The sequence below is a fragment of the Cupressus sempervirens genome, chromosome 5 (genome assembly GCF_028749045.1).
Source record: "Cupressus sempervirens isolate cs-2001-9-10 chromosome 5, ASM2874904v1, whole genome shotgun sequence".
Taxonomy (NCBI): Eukaryota; Viridiplantae; Streptophyta; class Pinopsida; order Cupressales; family Cupressaceae; genus Cupressus; species Cupressus sempervirens.
In genome coordinates, this window is record NC_143122.1 from 1,021,343,071 (window position 1) to 1,021,366,200 (window position 23,130).

A 23,130-nucleotide genomic window follows, 5' to 3' on the forward strand; every position below is an offset into this window, starting at 1 on the left:
CCTTCCTTGGTGATAGGGATGGGGGTGTTTCTCCCTCTTGAGCTTTATCTTTTAGACCATCTCCTCTAACACCAATTTGTCAGTGCTTCCACCATCAACAATCACATCACAATATTTACCCTAACACTTGCCCCTGGTACAAAACAAACTCCTCCTTTGTCTAGGTTTAGTCTCACTACTCAATAAGACAGTTTCATTAACTAGAACCTCTCCTCTTTCTGCATCCTCTAAATGTGATGACTATGCATCATCATCAACATGAGCAACCCTTGCTTGACCATCAACTCTCCTACCTTCCTTGGCATTGAGGGCATTCGAAGGCATGATGACCTTCTTCATTGCAATGAAACAGATACCATAGAAGCTTCCTCTTCCTAAATCTTGTCTATGTCCTCTACCTCTTCCTCTCTAGTTTCCAAAGTTTTGATCATGGGAGAGGTTGAAACCCTTGTTCCTCTAGTTTCAACTAGTACCCACATCTTCATTTTTCTTTTGGTTCTCATTTTGGCCTCCAAATGACCTGCCACTACCCCTTCCTCCTTGATTGCATTCTCTTTTCCTTCCATCAAACATTTTTTTTAGTTTCTCCTTAACTCACAAGCCAAACTAGTATGCCTCTTCAATTCTAGTCATTCTAACCATACTTAAAACTCATCCTGAATGCTAGGTCTTAACCCACTAGGGTAATAGGCAACCTTCTCCTTGTTTCATCTGCATGCCCTGCCCTAATAAGGACTCGATAAAATTTATCTATGTATTCCTAGATATATTTTCTTGCTCACTTTAACCCTTGCATCTTCTTGAACAAATCAAGCTCATAATCAATAGGAATGAACTGCTTCTTTAGTTTGTCCACCATGTGATCTCATCTTGTGATTTTCTCCTTTCCTCTTCTATTTCTTTCCAACTAAATCTTTTGCCACCAAATTTTGGCATGGTCTTCATTTTGGCCTTCACAAAATTAACCCTATTAGGGTCCCTGATATCCTCATACTCAAAATATTCCTCTAGCTCATTGATCTAGTCGATAGACTCATCCAGGTTTAGATTTCCCAAAAACATGCCCACATTAATTTTAGGTTTTTTTCCAAGCTTGGAAATGGCCCTAAAAAGCTTCTCCTCCATCTGGTTTAGGACTTCATCTCCTTCCCCTTCCTACCCAATATTTCCTTCTTCATTTTCTTCCTCACTTTCGTCGACTATGACAACATTCATCCCTCTGCAGATCTCCTCTTGCAATTCCTGGACTTGTCTCTAGAAGGCTCTAACCTCAGGAGTAACAACTTTGGCCCTTCCACCATGCTCTCTTCATGGAAGCATCTTCTTGAATCAGAACCCACAACCACATAGTCCTAGTGCAACCTGCCTCACAATCAACATTCTATCTACACACTCAGAAAAAATAGCTCTAATACCACTTGATGAGGATACAACCCAAGACAAAATGAACATAATGGTAAAAGAGAAATATTATTATCAGAAGTGATTACATTCATTACAATGAAAATAGATGAAAGACATGCCCTATGGGCTTACAATGTTGCCCTCCTCCAGTACCTTCTCTCGAACTCCAAAAAATTGCATTTACAATGCCAGAAATGTCCTTAAGTAATCCAAATTAGGTTTAGGGTTAGAAATAAATTTTAGAATATTCCATTTGGCATCCACCACCAAAACATAAGGTTCTAGAAAACACATCAGAAGTTGATGTAAAATTAGAATCCAAAAATGGTAGTCCAACTTATAGGAGGCATAACTTTTGATCAAGGACTCCGATTGACGAACTGTTTGCATTTCCAAAAAGCTCTCCAAGTGCTCTATGGCCCCATGGACAAGCTTTTCTTTTCCCCCATTTTTCAAGCCTATATGAGGCTGTTTAGTGCCTCAAATTTGACTTTGAAGTACTCTTAGGGGGTCTCCAAGAAACTTAAAACTGCAATAACTTTCAAACCGCAAAGCCTTTTGACCTGATTCTTTATCTAGAGTCCTTTAAATTACAATTATAATCATCCATCCAACTTAAACCCTCTAACTCAACATAATTATGGCTCAATTACAAAATAACCTATTTTCTACATTAGCACGTATCCCAAGGTTCTCAAAACTCTAATCCAAAAAAATAATAGTGGAACCATGAGAATTGGAATTCTTATTTGACCTAAATGGGTATCTATAAATGAAAACACATTAAACACAAACTAACACTAAGCATATTTTTGGGTGATACAGGATTGCCCTTACACCACTGGATGCTCCTGCATCACTCAATCTTCCTTTCTATATTCTATCCTTGTTTGCTTCTTCACTTACGCATTCACTCATTCATTACTAATGACTCTTTCATTATTCCTTCACACACACATGATCCTAGTGTTAGAGCCCTCCTTAAATAGATAATCTTTGAAAGTTCTAGATCATAATGAACGGTTCACAATTCATCCATTTTTTTCCTTTCTAATTTTCTAATTGGTTGATATTCTTTCCTTGAAATCAATACCTTCTAAAAAGATGTGTAAACTCCATCTTAATTGTTTCTACAATCATTAAATGTTGTATAAAAGTAAGCTCAAAAATGATTTACATAGGTGTTTGTGCAATTACAAACTCATATGACAAAATTGGTTTGCTTGACATCTGAATGTTCTAATGCTTGGTCATAACTAACATTCATTCTATGTAATGTTCCCATCTTTTTAGCATCTCAGTGGAGTTCTTAGCCTTGACATTCTCTGAAGGCTAAGTGGAGAAATAAGGAGAAATTGATTAAATTAATTTCTTATAAAGTCATTAAATAAATTAAAATAAAAAGGTGACTTTATATTTAATTAATTTAATTAATTGAGAGTGCATTAAGTAGTGGAAGGGGGAAACTTCTAGTAATTACAATTATTAAATATTTTATTAATTATTGTATTGCAAGTGAGAAGCTTAGAGTGGGTGCATTAATTATTGGAAGGGGGAAACTTCTAATAGTTTAATTTCCTAAAGCACATTAATTATTGGAAAGGGAGAAACTTCTAGAGACTACAATTATTAAATATTTTATTTCCTTCTAGAAGGGTGAAGGAAAAGTATAAATAGAGTTGAGAGCTTCATTGTTTATCATATGATTATTGTCAATTGTATTTGATATTAAATTGGGAGAAGAAACAAAGGTTTCTAATTTCAGTTAGCCATTGGAAAATTTCAACTCTTCAATGTTGCAACCATTTGAGGTGGTGAAATATCCATTGAATTTGGTATTCAAGAGAGATTCAATTTAGGAGTTCTGTTTGTGCTTAAATTGTAGAATAGATTTTGGCTACTACAATATGCATGCATGATGTCGCACTGCAGTATCTATGTTAGATTCATTTCCATTCTTGGGCATCACTATTATTAGGTTCCTCTTGTAACTATTAGTATTTATCATTGTACTTCATAAGCATATGATTTTGCTGTGATAATTCAGAATCAAATTTTGGCATTACTATAGTCATTATTGTATGTCAATTGTTTTGCATTTCATATCTAGTTTTCATGTATTTGCATTGGAAATGCCAAAAGAATTGCACTTGCATATTAGTTCCTTGGAAGAGAATACTACATTGGTATCAGAACTTGCTTGCAAAGTTTTTGAAAAAATGGTGAACAATTGAACAAGAGAAGATTTTGGTGTTTGAATAAGTTATAACCTATTGGGGTTATTACATTGGTATCAGAGCTAAATCCTGCCATCCTGAGAGTTTAGCAATCACATGTAGCTACCTGGGGTTAGCTCTCACAGATTTTTCACTTGCAGGCAAGCTTTATTTGATAGGGAACAAGGTTTTTATAGGTAGCCAAACACCATGGGTGACAGGCAAGAGCGTAGCCCACCAAGAAACAATAGGAATGAAGATCAAGAAATAAGGAAATTTTATAGAGAAATAGTTATAGAACAAGAGAGAATGGGATAGAACAAGAGAGAATGGTGAGTTGTAGACACTCACCACCATGGTTAAGCACATGAGTCCATAGGATAGATAGAATCAATAACAAGAGAATAATAGGAGTGCAGTGGGATCACTTAGATCTCATAGAACTCTTTCCAAAATGGTAGGTAGGCCCACACATCCTACCTTTGTTAAAGAAGAACCAGTACATGAACCAACGAAGGAAGTTGAGGATGAAACATTTGTAGATATCCTTATGGCTGCAAATGATGAATGGGAATTATTAACACTATAGATTCAGGAGAGGGTGACCTTTGAACGATTTGTAAATCAGAGAAGAGAACATTGTAGGTTACTCAGATATGATAGGAGGCCTAGGGGGTCAAAATAGTGAGCTAAAATAGAAGCTTACTATGTCTACATTTGATGGGAGTGGAAAGATGATAGCTCAAGCTTGGATTCATAAGCTTGACACATTTTTTGCACTAAGGCCAATGACAGAGATTGAAGCTATCAAATATGCCACTTTGCATTTGGAGGGAGTAGCACATGATTGGTGGTACCGTGGTATGGTAACACTTCAGCATAATCAGGTGATAGAGTACCAAGACTTTGAGAATAGGTTGGTTGAAAGATTTGATAAGAAAGATCCAGAGGTTTACTTCTAAGAATTAGCACAGCTGAAACAAATAGGCAACTTGGAGTATTTCATTGGTGAATTTCACTAGTTGGCAATCATGATGCCAAACATTTAAGAGTGTAGTTTGATAGTTCTTTTCATTAAAGGCCTATCCAAACCACTAAGAGGTTGGATAAAAGCATTTGATCCCATTTCTTTAAAGGAAGCTATGAAAAAGGAAAGAAGTATGGAACATGCAGTCCCAACAAGAAAATTTTAGTCCAAAGGAGCATCTTCTAGTAAGGATAACAAACCATTTTATAAAAAACCAAAGAGGACTAATTTTAAAAAATGATTCTAAAGATAAAACTCCAGAACTTTTTGATAGGGAAACATTAAATGATTTGAGAAAGAAAAAATTATGTTTCTACTATAAGGGACCCTATGATGCAAACCATGACTATCCTCTTAGACCATAGGGCAAAGCTAACAGAGTTATGTGGGCATACTATGAGGAATCGGAATTAGATAATTTAGACAAGCAATCTGATATAGAGGAAATAGATGGTAAAAAAAAAGAAAGACAAGGCTGAAAACTTGTCTAAAATGGAGTTCAAGGATGGGGAAGGAGATGAGCAACTTAGGGAATCTCGTCTCACTAGTATTAACAAAGAAGGATCATTTCAAATGAGAGGAGTACTTTCTAGACAATGAGTTATAACTTTGGTTGATACAGGTGCTACTCATAATTTCATTGATGCTAGGTTGGTGGAAAGGCATGGCATACAAATAGAGGAGTTTAGGGGAATTAGAGTGAGGGTAGTTGATGGCTATGTCCTTAATTGTGATTGTAATATCACTGGACTCCCATTGGAAGTTAATAATTATGCCTTTAAGGAAAATTTCTATGTTGTGTCTATGGGAGATACATATATAGTCCTTGGAATGAGTTGGTTGCATGATATTGGTGAGTTCACTCTTAATCTCAAGGAGATGGAGATGAGGTTTAGAGTAAATGGGAAGACATAGATTCTTAAGGAAATCAGGAACAGTGATTTTAGAATGGTCTCTTTCTAGAGGATGGCTAGATTGATTCGACATGATTAGGTAGAGTGGGGAGTAGAGTGCATGTTAATGCCATCACAGGAGGGGCAGAAAAAGACTGAATAGCCTCCTAATATTCAAAAGCTTAGAGTTAAACACTTTAAGGTGTTCAGTGACATTCCACTAGGTAGACCACTAGATATGGGTATTGAGCACATCATTGAGTTAGAGAAGGTGGCTAAGCCGATCATGATTACACCTTACTGGCATTTGAAGAGGTTGAAGGATGAAATTGAAAAAACCATAAAGGTGTTACTTGTTATGGGCCACATTGGACCTAGTAAGTCTCCTTTTGCTTCTTCAGTGTTGTTGCTAAAGAAGAAGGATGGGACATTAAGGATATGCATTAATTATAGGGTGCTTAATAGGAAGACAATTAAAAATAGGTACCCCATTCCCAGGATCGATGAGTTGATAGATGAGCTTCATGGAGCTTGCTTCTTCTCAAAAATAGATTTCAAATCAGGTTATCACCAGATCAAAGTTAGAGAGCAAGACATCGAGAAGACAACCTTTAGATGTCATTGTGGCCATTTTGAGCTTGTAGTTATGCCATTTGGGCTAACTAATGCACCTGCTACTTTTCAGGCAACAATTAATAGGATCTTCCATCCTTAGTTGAGGAAATTTATACTTGTCTTCTTCGATGATATATTGGTGTACATTAGATCTTGGGAGGAGCAATTGGTTCACCTTGACACGGTGTTGGATATATTGGGCAAAGAGTCCTAGAGTTGAAATGTGATTTGGGTATGAGAGAGTTGTTGTATTTGGGTCACATCATCAGTGTAGAAGGCATACACATGGATCCTAAAAAGATTCATGCCATTGTGGAGTGGCTTTCATCGATGAACCTTACATAGTTAAGGGTCTTTCTTGGATAATGTGGTTTCTATAGGAGGTTTGTGGATGGATATTCTAGGCATACAACACCCTTGATAGATTTGATGAGAAAGGGAGCTTTCTTGTGGACTCTTGAGGCACAGGAGTCTTTTGAGAAATTTAAGGAGTTGATGACTTCTAGTCTAGTGTTAGTGTTACCAAATTTCAGCAAACCATTTGAGCTACACTATGATGCTTCCAGAGAGGGCATTGGAGTGGTGTGTATGCAGGAGAAGCATACTATTGCTTATGAGAGTAGGAAATTAAGAGGGCCAGAGCAGAGCTTTAACATATACGATAAGGAGATGTTAACCATTATGCATGCTTTGGCTAGATTTAGGCAATATTTAGTAGGTAGCAAATTTGTATCAACACTGACCATAATAGCCTAAAATACTTTTTTGGGTAGTGAGATCTCAATGATAGGTAGCAAAAGTGGGTGAGCAAGTTATAGTCCTATGACTTTGATATTACATATTTTAAGGGGACACAAAATGTAGTTGTTGATGCTTTATCACGTAGGACCCATTTAAGCTTATTGACAGATATATAAGAGGATTAGAGACACTTGATCCTTACAGAATATGCAAAGAATGACTGGACTGTTGGATTCATAGATGGAACTATTCATAACAATAGATACACCCTTGTGAATGAGCTCATCATTTACAAAGGGCGAGTATTTTTGGTTCTAGGCTCAATAGTGAGGAGGATGGTTCTGAAATTTTTTCATGAATCACCTATGGCAAGACATCTTGGTTTCTATAAGACATACTGATAGATTACAGAGCACTTCACAAGGAAAGGGCTCAAAGTAGAAGTACTACAGTATATTAGGGAGTATCCCACCTGCCAGCAGAATAAGCAGGAACACTCCTATCTAGGTGGTTTACTTCAACCACTTCCAATTCTTGATAGGAAGTGGGAGTGTTTATCTATGGACTTCATCACATGATTGCCTAGAGCCCAAGGCAGGGATTGCATGTATGCGGTTGTGGATCACCTTATGAAGTTTGCACACTTCTTTATGATCACTACTACATACACTGCTACATAGGTGGAAAAGTTGTTCTTCAATGAGATATTTAGACTACATGGCTTACCTCAGAGCATTGTGAGTGATAGATATGACAAGTTTATGAGTCATTTTTGGTAGGAGCTATTCAGGTTGTGTGCAATAAAGCTCACTCCGAGTACTAGCTACCACACTTAGATAGATGGTCAGACAGAGATAGTGAATAAATGGGTGGAGGGATATCTCAAAAATTATATAGCAAGGTAGTAAAAGGCATGGGTAAAGTGGATTTATCTTTGCGAGTATTGCTACAATATCACTTATCACATGTCTATTTAGATGTCACCCTTTATGGCCCTGTATGGGTATGAGGCACCCAATTTTATGGATCTATTTTTGAGTGACAGTAGAGTACCTAGTGCAGGTGATTTTTTATAGGAGAGTCAAGACAAATGTTGTTAAGATTCTCAAGGATAATATAACCAAGGCATAAAATCAGTAGAACTAGTATGCAGACCACAAGAGGACAAAGCAGATTTTTGAGGTTGGAGATATGGTGTATCTTATGTTGCAGCCTTACTGTCAATCCACTCTCAAGAAGAGTGGTGTCGAGAAACTTAAGCCATGATACTATGGTCCATTCAAGATTATTAGGAAAGTGGGAGAGGTGGCTTATGAGTTAGATTTTCTAGTAGAGAGCAAGGTGCACAACATTTTTCATGTGTTACACCTCAAGAAGGCACTGGGACAACATATTGTTCCTTCTATAGTGCTCCCACCCTTGGATGATGAGGGAAAATTGATATTGGTGCTAGAGGCTATCATTGATTTCAGGGAAAGGAACTTGAGGCGGTGCACTATAAGGGAGTATTTGGTGAAATGGAAGGGCCTGCTAGTAGAGGATGCGACATGGGAGAATGAGGAGATTTTGCAACATCTAGACTTGAAGTTCCTTGAGGACAAGAAATTTCAAGGAGGGCGGACTATAATGTCCCCATCTTTTTAGCATCTTAGTGGAGTTCTTAGCCTTGACATTCTCCAAAGGCTAAGTGGAGAAATAAGGAGAAATTGATTAAATTAATTTCTTATAAAGTCATTAAATAAATTAAAATAAAAAGGTGACTTTATATTTAATTAATTTAATTAATTAAGAGTGCATTAATTATTGGAAGGGGGAAACATCTAGTAATTTAATTTCCTAAAAGCACATTAATTATTGGAAAGGGAGAAACTTTTAAAGAATGCAATTATTAAATATTTTATTTCCTTTTAGAAGGGTGAAGGAAAAGTATAAATAGAGGTGAGAGATTCATTGTTTATCATCTGATTATTATATCTGATTATTGTGAACTGAATTTGATATTAAGTTGGGAGAAGAAACTAAGGTTTTCGATTTCAGTTAGCTATTGGAGAAAGTCAACTCTTTAGTGTTGCAACCATTTAACGTGGTGAAATATCCATTGAATTTGGTATTCAAGAGAGCTTCAATTTAGGAGTTTTATTTGTGCTTAAATTGGAGAATAGATTTTGGCTGCTACAGTATGCATGCATGATGCCACATTGTAGCATCTATGTTTGATTCATTTCCATTCTTGGGCATCACTATTATTAGGTTCCTCTTGTAAATATTAGTAGTTATCATTGTACTTCATAAGCATATGATTTTTTTGTGATAATTTAGAATCAAATTTTGGTATTATTGTAGTCATTATCGTATACCAATTATTTTACATTTCATATCTAGTTTCCATGTACTTGCATTGAAAATACCAAAAGAATTGCACTTGCATATTAGTTCCTTGTAAGAGGATATTACATTGGTATCAAAACTTGCTTGTAAACTGTTTGACAAAATGTCGAACAACTGAACTAAAGAAGATTTCTTTGTTAGTCATACTGATAAATAGCTCAATGTTTTGTAAAATCTTTTGCTATATATTTTTCACAAATTCCACTACACATTTTTATATACACCTACCACTTATTCTTGTTTTCAATGTAATCATGCCCTTATACATTTGCCTACTCCTCTTATTTAGTATTCACACATTTTCATTTGCTCTTATTCACACACTACAAAGATGGACCATAACATTAATAATTGGATGCTACATTATTGAAGGTTTGCTTCAAATTTTATTAGAATTATAGTTCAACTCTAATTCACTATGGTCCACACATTGTTTATTGTACCACCATAGAAAATAAACTATTGATTGTTACTAGCAAAAAAATCAGTAATATTAGAAATGACAAGCCACTCTTTTGCTAAATCTTACCACTCTTATTCTTTTTTTCTTTGTCAGTCCTCTTTTTTGATATCAACTTCTCAAACTTCCCACTCTTTTTCATTCATTCACACCCTAATACATTTGCCCACTCCCCTTATTTATTGTACTTGCCTTGTCGCAGGCAATGTACTATTGCATTCACTATGTCTAATTAGTGAATCAGTTTTGAACATATCAACCAATTATATGCAAGTATTTTTACCTCGTTTTAATTTTTCTAAAGTTTTCATTTTTTTATCAATGTAATATATTATTAAAAAATATTGATGTCCATTATAATTGGTTGAATTCATTTGGTCTTATAGAACCACGGAGCTCCTACCATATTGCATCGACGAGATTTTCACAATGTATTCATAAATATAGATATATACACAATTATTACATTCACAAACTACTATTAATAAACTAATACATGAAGAATACATCTTATATTATTTTTCCTATAAACATCAAAATCCTAAAGTAATTTATTGTTTTAATGTTAATATTTCTTCTTAAAAACACAACATAAATATTTTTTAAATGTATATTTCATAGTCTCTTTTTGAATTTTTATATTTTATATTAATATTTAAAAAATCATAATAGTAGAATCGAAATACAAGAACCCTTAATTTAATATTTAATATCATCATTTAAAATTGAATAGCTGAGTTGGTGTGAAGGCAAGTCGTGAGGCGTAGTGTTAGGCTAATGATCCCGGTGCTACGCATCAACTCCGGTTCGAGTCACACTAGGTTAACACAAACCCTTTTGGTGTAAAAATTTTAGTTTGAATGAGTGTTGGCTGGAGGATGTGGAGAAGCATTAGCTGCTGGCTAGGCTAGGGTTTTTCCCCTAGCTTGTTCTTGGTGTTTGATCTTTACTATTTTTCTGTTCTGTTTGGATTGCTAGCTACTGGACATAATTTGCGTCAGTGTTTTTGGAGATCTTCTGCAGTCAATTTTGGATTGGGGTTTTATTGTTTGCATGGCAGGGCCTGGGATTTCTTCTCCGTTGGTGAGAACAGATGGTTCTTCTCCAACTATGCATGCAATGTGATCTAAATCATTTTATTCAAGGGAGAGCTCCAAGCTGAAAAAAGTTAATGGTTGTTTTCCGCGTAGCCATGATCGCCCTGTTCTGGTTATTCCTCCAACGGCTGTAATGGAGGACATTGATTATTGGACCAAGCATGCTTTGATATGCAAATTTCTTGGAATTTGAATTTCCCTATCCGCTCTTGAGTCATGGATCTGTCGCTCTTGGCAGGTGGAAGGCGATATGGAGATTATGCTGGTAGGGAATAGTTATTTTTTTGTTGTATTCTCTTGCATGTCTGATTGTGATCGTGTTTTTGAAGGAGGCCCTTACTTCTACAACCATGTGGGGTTATTTGTCAAACCTTGGCATTCATGTTTTAATTCTGCTGAGGATCTCCCTTCAACAGTGCCAGTTTGGGTTCGCTTGCCTCGTCTTCCCTTGGAATTTTGGCGTGAAGACATCCTTCGAAAAATCGCTGCTTTTTTGGGGAAGCCGGCTACAATCGCACATCAATCCCTCGATAAAAAGGTTATTTCTTATGCTAGAATTTGTGTTGAAATTAATTTGAATAACCCATTACCAGATTCTTTGGAAATTTGTCTGGGGGATTCTTCTTGGGTGCAGCAATTAGATTATGAATCCCTCCCTTTGCGTTGACGGATTTGTCATGAGTATGGTCATTTACTGCGGTAGTGCCCCCGTAACTCAAGTTTCAAAGGAGTGGATCATTCTATAGCTGGCAATGCTGGTGGTTTGGCAGATACTACAGGGAAAGGACAATCTCAAATGGTTAATACTACCAAGGGGATGAATCCACAAGATGCTACAGGTAAGGGTAAGGCTCAAATGCAGGATAAGGATGGATTTACCCCTGTTCGCCCTCGAGCTAAGGGACGTGGTCAAAAGAGGCCTTTGAAAGAAAGATTATCTGATTCAGGTTTTAACCGCTTTGAGGTGCTAGATAGTATGGTTCTAGAGGAGGGTATTCCTCCTCCTATCTCTTCTGATCCAATTTTCCCAGATGAGAGATCTGTTCCTAATGATGCTTGTGGGGCATCTCAAGTTGTAGTATATCAGAACTGTGAGGTTCCTATAGATCCTGTGACAGAGGCTCTGGTGACTCCTGCAGTGTTGGAAGATAATGATGTTGTTTTGGCTGACTTGGTTAAGGATGTGCTACCATCAGGTAAGGGCAAGGGATCTCCTCTCCCCTTGGGGTTGCTACCTCGACCCTTTAAGCGGGCTTCTTCTACTCCCCCTCTAAGGAGTGGGCACAAAACAGACCAAGAGAAGATTAAACTCACAGGAGATATATTGATTGAGTCTAGTTCAGTGAAACCTTTGGATTCTCATTTTCCCAATTCTACCCAATGATGATTATTCTCTCATGGAATGTAAGGGGGTTGAATAGCATCCCTAGACAAAAGGCTATTCATAACTTGGTGGTTGATCATAGTCCTGATGTTTTTTGTATCCAAGAGACTAAGCTCTTTGTGGAGTCTATGGTCCAACATGCCTCTAGTATTTGGTCTCGTGGCCAATGCCAGTGTGTTGGGGCAACAGGCAGTGCTGGTGGTTTAGCTATATTTTGGGATCCTCAAAAAATTTCTCCTCTTGGCTGGATGTCTTCTCACTCAGCTCTCTCTATGGTAGCTTCTGCTCTAGACTCAAGAGAGGTAATCATGGTTACTAATGTGTATGCACCTGTTGATCTTGTGGGAAAGGAGGAACTTTGGGAACATATTCAATATGTTAGAAATTGTCATCCTTATCATCCTTGGGTGTTAGCAGGGGACTTCAATTCAGTTTTAAGTCTGGAAGAGAAGCATGGTGGTTTGGCTAGATTGGGGCCTTCTTTTGCTCTTCTTCGGCAACACATATCTCTTTTGCATCTCTCTGATGTTAAGCCTTCTAATGGCCTCTATACCTGGAATAATCGCAAGACTGGTGTTGCTGCTATCTCAGAACGTCTGGATAGATTTCTTGTTTCTTGCTTCTGGCTTAGTGGCACCCTTACTATCTCTTCATAAATCCTTGATTGGAGGGGTTCATATCATTGGCCAATCAAATTTTCCGCTATAGGGGCTTATGTTCTGAAGCATCCTCCTTTTAAGTTCCAGTTGATGTGGCTTCATGACTCCTCTCTTCATGATTTTGTTTTTTGTTGGTGGAAAGATGGTGCTCCTGCATATGGTACTGCAATGTTCTCATTTTCTAAAAGGCTTCAATATGTTAAAAGGCAGCTCAAGATATGGAATAGGGAATGCTTTGGGAACCTTCACTTTATGAAGAGGCTTGCTCAAGAAAATCTTGATGTCATCACAAGGGAGATTAGAGATCGAGGTTTCTCAGAGGATCTTGGCCAGGCTGAATCCCTTGCTTCTAGAGCTCTAGAAGAATGGGAACTTCGGGAGGAAATTTTTTGGAAGCAAAAGGCTTGAGTTGATTAGCTCCAGGAAGGTGATTGAAACACTGCCTTTTTCCATAAAACAGTGCAATCTCGCTGGAATCAGAGCACTATCTCTTCTTTGGTTAATTCTCAAGGTATCCAACTGAATTCCTTGCCAGCTTTGTTCCAGGAGGCTATTTCGTACTTCTCTACCCTCTTCTCTGAGGACTCTCCTCTTGCTGATAATAAAGAAAATATTATTTTGTCCTATATTCCTTCCCTTATCACTCAGGAAATGAATGATTATCTCATGCGTCCTATCTCTTTGGAAGAGCTGGAGGAGGTGGTCTTTGGCATGCCTAAGGAGAAGGCTCCTGGTCCTGATGGCTTTCCAATTGAATTCTTTCAGGAATTTTGGGACATCATTAATCATGATTTGTTGGAGGTGGTTAAAGAATCCTATGCTAGCAAGCAGATGCTTCGAGCTTTGAACTCTACATTCTTGACTCTTATTCCTAAGAGAGAGGGTGCTAATCAATTGGAGTTTTTTAGACCAATTGCCCTATGTAGTGTGGTTTACAAAGTTATTACTAAGCTGATTGCTGAGAGACTGAAAAGGTGGCTTCCGATTATTATCTCAGAAGAACAAGGTGGTTTTGTTGCTGGCAGACAAATTTTGGATGGGGTGGTTATTGCTACTGAGGCTATTCACTCTATGGCTACTTCAAGGGAGAGAGCCATGTTTGTTAAGCTGGATATGGCTAAGGCCTACGATAGAGTTAAATGGAGCTTCCTAAGGAGTATTCTTCTTTCTTTTGGATTTAGCTCTGACTGGGTGAGTTGGATTATGAGTTGTGTTACTTCTGCCTCTTTTTCTGTTCTTATTAATGGTCAACCTTCACAACTATTTGGTGCTTCTAGAGGCCTCCGCCAGGGTGACCCTCTCTCCCTATATCTATTCATCATCATGGCTGAAGGCTTGGGCAGATTCATTAAGCATCAGGTGTCCCAGAATTCTATTCAAGGCTGGCGATGGGGTAATGGCTTACCTTCTCTTTCCCATCTTCAATTTGTTGATGATTCTGCTCTTGCCGGTCTTGCTAGGATCAAGGAAGTTGAAGCCTTTCGACATGCTTTGGACGTTTATTTGGCAACTTCAGGCTAGAAAGTTAATGAGCACAAATCTTTCATTTACTTTTTTAACACTCCTGATTCTATTTAGCACAAGATTGTTGGTATCCTACGGTTTCAGATAGGTTCACTTCCTTTGACTTATCTTGGCATTCCTATTGCTGTTTCCAGGCAGCCACGTCTCTTCTGGCAAAATTTGATTACCAAGCTTCAGGATAAGGTAAATCATTGGACTCATAGATGGCTTTCTACTGCTGCCTGGGTTACTCTTCTTCAAGCTGTTATCCAAGCTCTTCCTACTTATAGAAGCATGGTTCATGCTGCACCTATTTACTTTCTCAAAGAGTTTGATGCTCTTTCTCGACAATTCCTTTGGAGTGGTAATTTGCGTAGTACTAAATGGAGCTTGGTTAATTGGGCAACTATTTGTAGGCCTAAAAAGGAGGGTGGTCTTGCTCTTCGATCTGCTCTATTGAGTAGTCAAGCTTTGGCTGCTAAACTTTATTGGCGATGGTGCTCTGCACAACATCAACTTTGGGCTCGTATTATCACTCATAAATATTTTCATGGTGCTGATCCTTGCTCTGTTTTTGCACTTCCTCTTGAAGGTCGTGGCTCAATGGTTTGGCATACTTTGAAGACAGGTGCGATGTTGGTGAAGAGGGGTCTGTTCTAGATATGTAAAGGAGGTTCTCAGGCTTTGTTTTGGTCTGATGCTTGGGATGGATTCCCTTCCATTTTATCCATATACCCTCATCTTCAGCCTCTTTGTGACTCTTTTCTTTCCGCTGGATGGGATAAAGTGGCTCATTACAAGACTCCTTATCAATTGGGACATGTTGTTGGTTACAGATGGAAGCATTCCTCTGATTGGCCTCCTGGAGGTACAGACATGGATCGTCAGGAGCTTTCTCAAATTCTGGGCTCTAGAGAGTGTTCTTCTTTGCTTGGTCCAGATGTTTTGGCTTGGGGCAGTACCTTGTCTGGTAAATATCATGTCTCTGCTGGGTATCAGGAGATAACTAGACAATTATTTGGGGATGCTGAGGTCCCTTGGTGGAAGCAAGTTTGGAATAAAATTTCTTGGTCCAAGTGCAATTTTTTCATGTGGCTAGTGGCTCACAACCATTGTCTTACCTGGGATAATCTTTGTAAACGTGGATTTCAGGGCCCCTCTTATTGTGTTTTGTGTGGTAATGGCGACGAGTCTATCTCCCATCTGTTCTTCCATTGCTCCTAATCTACTCAGATATGGCACCTTTGGTGGAGCACTTGGGGTTGCTCTTGTCGGCATGCTTCCTCTTTGCCTGAGTTCTGGGCCCGCTTGGGTAGTGCTCCCTCCAAGTCTTCTTCTCTCCATGCTGCTTGGATTGCTGGCCCATCTTTCATGCTTTGGCATATCTAGTTGGAGAGGAATCGTCACATATTCCAAGATGTTCGGCTTGGTGTTTTGCATCTTTGGTGGAAAATATCACATTCTCTTTAGGAAACTATTCTTGTGAAGTGTGAGCTTGATGGGGGTATGGATCCGGTTGATCTTGCTATCTATAATCGCCTCAATTTTCATCTGCAGGATGGGGTTGCAGCTCATAGGTTTCCTTCTATGTCCAGGCAGCTTCACCATCAGAGGAAGGGTCGGGTTAACCGGGATGGGCACTGGACTCCTCCTCCCTGTGGAGTTCTGAAAATTAACACTGATGGTTCTTCCCGTGGGAATCCTGGTCCGGCTGGTATTGGCGGAGTGGCTCGTTGTAGTTCTGGGGATGTTAAATTTTTCTTCTCAGTTCATAAGGGTGATTATACTAACAATCTCATGGAAGCTCAGGCTATTTTATATGCTGTGGAACAGTGTTGCTTGCAGGGATGGAGTAAGATTATTTGTGAGTCTGATTCCCAAGGGGTGGTGAACATGCTTTCTTCACAAGAGCTTGAGGATGTTAGTTGGCAGCTGGCCACTGTTGTTAAGCAGATTCTTTTCTTCTCTTCCTCTTTTCAATTCATTAGGTTCATGTATATTCCTCGTGAATGGAATAGAACTGCTGATTGTTTAGCCAAATGGGCTTCTAGTCATGATCCGGGTTGGAATATTAGGGATATGAGGCAACTGTCCTTTGAGATGGTGCAAGAATTTGATGATCTTGTTGCTCAGGATCGAGCTCCTTGTTGAGCTCTCCTTGTTGTATTCCTTTCTGTCTTAATAAATTTTTACCCCTCTTTTTGTAGATAAAATTTAAAACATTACCATTAAAATTTTATTTTTTATTAATTGTTGATGAAAAATAATAATTAGCAAGTTATATATTACATTTTCTTTAATATTTTACTATACATAGTGCATGGTAAAAAAAGTGTTCAACATATAAAGTCAATTGCTATTGTATTATTTTATAATACATATTATATTACTAAAGTATTATATAGTACATAATTAAAATGTAACAATTGTATTAAATATCTATCTTTTTAGCTTTAATTCCTATATTATATTTAATGACTATTTCTATTACAATACATTCTAACGGCAAGTACAGATTTAATATTGCACACTCTTTTGTATTCCTATGTACGGACTACCCTTGATAACTTGACCATTTTCACCCCACAAGATTATTTTCACATTCATGAACTCACTCAACATACTAACTTCCCCATCTCTCTTGCTACCTGAATTTATTTATTTATTTGACTAAACACGCATTTCTAATATATTACTGTCTTTGAGTTGAGAAAATTCAATACGTTATATTCATCCTAACTAATTTATACTTAACCTATCCATCCATGTTATCAGATTAGGAAAAACAACTTTATAAAAAAACAATTTATTTCCTTTCCACAATATAATATTTTAATCTTAGGAGATATGCTTGTTGGGCACGCATTTGACAAATTCATGAATTCTATCACATTTAAATTTGGAAACAGCAAAATTGTAGAGGATTTTGTTTTTCCTCCAAGTTAGCTTTGAAAGCAACCGAACCCAAGGCTAACTGCAGGAACAGCTGCAAAAGTCAATATTAGTTAAGAATGTGAGGTTAAGGCCCAGCCCAATAGAAGCTTCTGTACATCTCTTCTTCCCAATAAATTAGACTAGTTATTGTACCGAAGTCCCGTACTTCTAGAAGCCCTAGAAAATAAAACTTGGGAATTATCTGCGGTCCGATCCCCACGCAAACAGCCAAGTTATGAACCAATCTTCATCCCGCTGAGGTGTCACATAGCCGCTCTATTTGATAGTTTCAAATGGGTCCGAGAAGCAGACAGAGACGACTTTTAGGAGATGATATATAGAGGGGGGCTCCGGAACAGGGAAGAGAAGAGGTAGAGAGATTTTGTGTGAATTAATGAGAGTTATTAATGCGGTGTGGAAGAATTCTAGTGGATGGGGAAGCAGAAGATGTAATTTCTTCAAAGCCCAGGCAGAGGCCGAGGACGAAATCTCATGGGAGGAAAAAATCATCTTCTTCTAATCCCTATTCTGGTGTTGGCCTTGATAAGTTTGCCACTTTGAATGCTGAGCTCTCTGCCAAAAGAGAGCATGTTGCCAAGAAGACAGGCACCCCTGAATCCTTGGTGAGATTCGTTTACAGAAGGCATGGTTGGGTTCCTGTTATTGTCAGGCAGAACCAGAGGCCAGGTGCCATACCAGATCACAAGATGGAGAGGAAGGAGGAGAAGGATCATGATGATGATGCTGTGAAGAACAAGGGTGATCATGGTGAAGGGCAGGGGAGTGGTGGTGAAATCAGCCAAGAGAGTGGAGTAGTGAGCATGCAGGTGCTGCCATGGTATGTGAGAACAACTGCTTTAGGGGTTCTGAGTGTGAGTGCAATCATGGTGAGGAAGACAGCAGTGCCTGCAGCAGCCATGGCTGTGGTTATGGTGGTGGGATCACTTCAGAGGAGGTGGCTTGGTGGTGTCATGTGCATGAAGAGATTCATAAGCTCTGGCATCTCCTATTTCTCTCAGCTTTTTCACCACTGGAACAAAACCCCTGATGTGGAAAGGGGTTTGCCTGCAGTGGAAGTCAGAAACCCTAGTGTTGAAAGCGGTGTGCCCTTGGGTTTGCCTGGACTAGAAACACAGCAACCACTGGCATCTCCAGAGCACAAGATGAAGATCAATAAGCGGGTTCCAAGAGGTGGACCTCTGCTTTGCCTGAGTGCACCCTGCAGCCCTAGGCAGAGAGGGCAGGCTAATACTCCCTTCTCTGCACCCCTTAAGGGTTTGGAGATCAGCACTCAATTGGAGAGTAAGGTCTCTCTAAATAGGAAGAGCCATGAAATCAATACCCAATTGGAGAATAAGGTCACTAAGAGTCAGGAAATCAATGCCCAATTGGAGAAAAGGATCTCAGTGGCTAGGAAGAGCCATGAAACCAATGCCCAATTGGAGAGTAAGATGGGAATTGAGAAGAACAAGGGTAAGATGGGTAGTGATGAGAAGAAGAGTAACAAGTTTGGGAGGATTTTGTCCTTGGATAGTCAGCTGATGAATCCCACAAGGTTAGAGAAGGCCGAGAGTTTTGTGAGGAAGAGGAAGGGAGGAAGGAAAGTTATTGATGCCACCATTGGTGCCTCTGTGATGATTGTCATTCTCTTCTTTCTGATTGCCTATGGCAGGATCTCTGCAATCTTCTTCACTTCTGCCTGGTGGTATGTGCTTCCTAATCTGAAAACTGATAATTCTAAGAAAAGAAGAGATTGATGGTGGATTTTGGAAGAGTGCTGTCATGGATGGATTGCTTTCACAGCTGATGTGTCTTTTCATTTTGACATCTGAGCCGTCTCAGGGAAAAAGATCTTAATTTCTCAAGACGTGTGAAAGATTTTTATGGGCTTTTAGAGTTGTTCTGTGTTGGAGATTGATTATGAGCTGAAATGTGAAGACAATCAATTATTTGATGCATCTCCAATTGTCTTTGGAGTTCTCTGTAGTTTTGTTACTGGTGTGCAGAGGTTAAATTTTGAATATAGTGAATAGTTGGATGCAGAAATGCAGCTATAACACTTAGCACAATAATATCTGCATGTGGATATCCTTCAGGTGTGGAATGTAAATACGAGCGTATTTGTCACATTACTACATGCCCAATTTGCATTAATAAAATGTAAAATTGCAAGTACGGCAGGTGGATTAAGTCCATGTCAAATGGTTGATTAATAGTTGTACCATGTGGGTGCGGTCGTTACAATTGAGATGGGACTTTTTCAATTGAAACATGCAGTCATTTTATGAAAAAAAAGAGTGATTTGAAGTGTTGATAGAAATATCTTTATACAATTATATCTAAAAAATTTATTGCAAGTCTAATGTATTGTGGAAGTCTTACAGCTTTCATATTATGAGTGAGTTAGAAAGTTATGTGTACATAATATTACAAAATGTGAATGTCGATTTTTATTTAATTTGACTTATAATGGAGTAGTGTTTGTTTGTTATGTAAATATTAAATCTGCATATGTTTTTTTTCAATGGCAGCATTAAATCTTGTTGTTTTTAGTACTTGTCTTATTATTGCAATGATTTTTTTAGTAGTAATTAAAAATTTCCAGTTCTACCAATCAAAATTAATTATTTTTAAAATTTTATCATACAATTATACATACACATTTCTTCCATTTATAAATTAAATAATTGATTTACAATTGACTAAAAATTTGAAATCTTATACACATTTTTACAAGCACTGTATGTCTTCAATTTTTTTTGAGGCTCGGGATTGAATATATAATGAAATTATATTTTCAATTCCCTATAGTGAATGAATGACTTGATTTTGGTCCAATGGGTGTGAAATATGAAATATATGTCTGAAAAATGAAAAACAAATTGTGATTTTTAATTTATTTTTTTAAATTCTCATAAAACCATAATACTTATCCTATTTTTTATATTTAACTTTTTGTAATCAAAATTTTAGATTATGATTATATGAAAATAAAATTTTGAAATTGTACTTTTTATTTAAGAAATCTTATATTTATCATTATTACACATTCTAAAATATTTTATTATATTATAAATAATATACTAGTAAAAGTGAAAATGTGAAATAGGGCAAGAAGAAGAGTAGGTAGATACTCTGTTGCAAAGCGGCAAGGCAAAAAACTAGATAACTACATGAACCTTTGCACCCTTTCGTCTCCTCAAGGTGATGGCGATACCCATTCTCTCTCAGTGGATAAATATGCAACTGTCAAGGCTACAATCTCCACACAAAACTCTTTTTTTGTGTTAGATTTAGATCATTTGGCTTCAACAAAAGGGGTTAGGGTTCCAATTGTTGTCATGGCCAAACGTCATGCTAATTGGATTCAAGATCAATACCCCTCTAAGTGATACAAATAAGGAAATTTCATGAATTTTTTTTAGAGAAAACCCTCGTGTATAAAGCAAGGGCTAGCAAGGAATAAAAATCTCTAGGTGATCCCCACTTTTATCCTTGTAGTGGCTACTGGTGCTAATTCCATTCCACTTGGCTATGGGGTTAGTAAACAATTGCTCCCATCTACTCACCATGAGTGAGAGATCAAAGTCTAGGGCATCGAACCTGGAGAAGTATCAAGAGGAACCACATAAAAAATGCACACATCAAGAAGCTACAAGGACTCTCGCAAATGATCTCCAAACCCTGAATACGAGTAATCCTCATTCAGATGAGATGTGGGAACTATGTAATTCTCAGGGTATATTTGTGAAATGGAGTGGAGGCAGTTCTATCTTGACAAAATTATTTGTCTGAATGACTTCAGTGTTGAGAGATCAGATAAGTATCACTAACTTAGTCAATAACATGCTTTTTATTAAATGTAAAAGCATTGATCTAAAAAATAACCTACTACATGGTAATCCATTCTTTTTAGAAGATCAACATGTGAAGTTCTTTGAATGGAATCCAAATTTTAACCCTCAAACCTTAAATGATCAAACTATTTCAAAATGGGTTTCCTTTAAAAAAAATTCTTGTAGAGCTCAATGATGAAAAAATACTTCGATAGATTGGGGATCCCCTTAGAGATTTTAGGGATTTGATGGAACATTATATTGTCTCTACAAAGGTCAAAATATTGGTTGATCTCAAAAATTGGGGAGACAACCCTGAAACCTATGAGAGGTATTACTAATCATTCCATCTACTACCTCTATCATGAGATTCTCTCGAACATTTGTGAATGATGCCTTATATGGCTTCCTTATGAGGAAAGTCCTAATGAGGCATTTCAAAAAATTAATTTGTCTAGAACCTATTGGGAAAAAAGTTGGTAATTCAACTCTTATGGAATAACCCCTTAATAAATCTTGCCCCCCCCCCCCCCCCCCCCCAACCACCACCACCCCCACCCCCCCAAATCTTAATTTGCAATTTGAACATGTAGTTACTAAAGCTTCCTTGCTTGGCTCCAAGATCCATGATAAGCCCATGACTAATCAAGAAGCCCCTATTCCTACTTGATTGTTAAATATTACTTTAAATCATAATGTAGGAGACTTCATTATCTCAGATAGTACATCTTTATCTATAGAGGATATGGTTGCGGGCCTTACACAAGTCATTACTGAGAACAACAGTCCAAGGGAGAATCTAGAAATAGGAGATATTGTTCCCTCCATCCCACTTGCAAACAACAGTATGGATTTAAGGCAATCTATCCTCTCTTCTGACATGGGAGGAAATAATGCTTCTAATCTAGCCCCAAACAACCCTCCTATTCCTCTTAATCCCAGTTTAAGACCTATAGTCATATCTTGTCTAGAAATAGCAAGGGAGGATGCTATATTCTCAGATAGTAAAGGCTTCTACAGTTCCAGGATGAGTGAGGAGGCAAAAGAAGCTTTATGTACCAAACTTACTGAACAATTTATCAACATGTGTACATAAGAGGCAGTTCAAGAAGGTCAAACAATTGAAAAAGAAAAAATCCTCAACCAACCTTTCAAACTTGGGGGAAAAGGCTACACCCTAAAGACCTTCAAAATAATTTAATTAGTCTAGAAAATGAGGATAATCTTCTTGGACTAGAACAATCCTTAGATCTGAGGGTCTCTCAAAATCTGAGTCAGATGCCAAAAAAGAGAGAGAGGAAATCTCTTAATGAACTTAGGTTTCAAGATGTTGAGGCCTATGGTCAAACCAAACTTACTACACTATTTGATGTAGGGAAGGGGAAGTACCTTCCCATGAGAAAATGAAGATCATTACATGGAATGTTAGGGGCTTAAAGGCCTCTAACAAAAAACACTTATTGAAGTGCTTCCTTACTCAATACAATCTAGATATTATAATGATACAAGTGACTAAAATGAATCAAGATGAGCTTAATATCTTTGACAAGAAACTTGGTTTTAGGAAACTATTTGGAAGCCCTACCATAAGGGCCTATGGAGGGTTGGCTATAATTTGGAACCCTTGATCTATTGTTCTTACACCTCTTAGAGGAGAAAGGCATTGGATGTCAACCCATGTCAGGATTCAGGATCTTTAGTTTACTCTTCTCAATGTTTATGGCCCAACTCCTTCAGCTAATATGAGATCCTTGTGGATAAAGATGGACCTTTTTCTTCAATCCTCATTTTTCCCATGTATTTTGGAGGGAGATTCCAATGATATTATGTCATCCTCATAAAAAAGAGGGGGTCTCTCAAAGTTGTCCCAAGCATCACTTGATTTTAGTAATTGGTTGCACAAATTTGCATTTTTAGAAATTAAATCCAAAGATAACTCCTTTACTTGGAATAATAGAAGACAGGGCTTTAGC

At 37.7% G+C, this 23,130-nt stretch overlaps 1 protein-coding gene across 1 annotated transcript; it reads left to right on the plus strand.

The window, feature by feature from the left end:
• The first annotated feature begins 17,606 nt into the window (after positions 1 to 17,606).
• LOC149559412 (uncharacterized) lies at positions 17,607 to 19,496 on the plus strand. The gene has a single exon (XM_089833313.1). The coding sequence runs from the start codon at positions 17,729 to 17,731 to the stop codon at positions 19,076 to 19,078; it is 1,350 nt and encodes a 449-aa protein (XP_089689439.1). The 5' UTR covers positions 17,607 to 17,728; the 3' UTR covers positions 19,079 to 19,496.
• Positions 19,497 to 23,130: the final 3,634 nt, after the last annotated feature.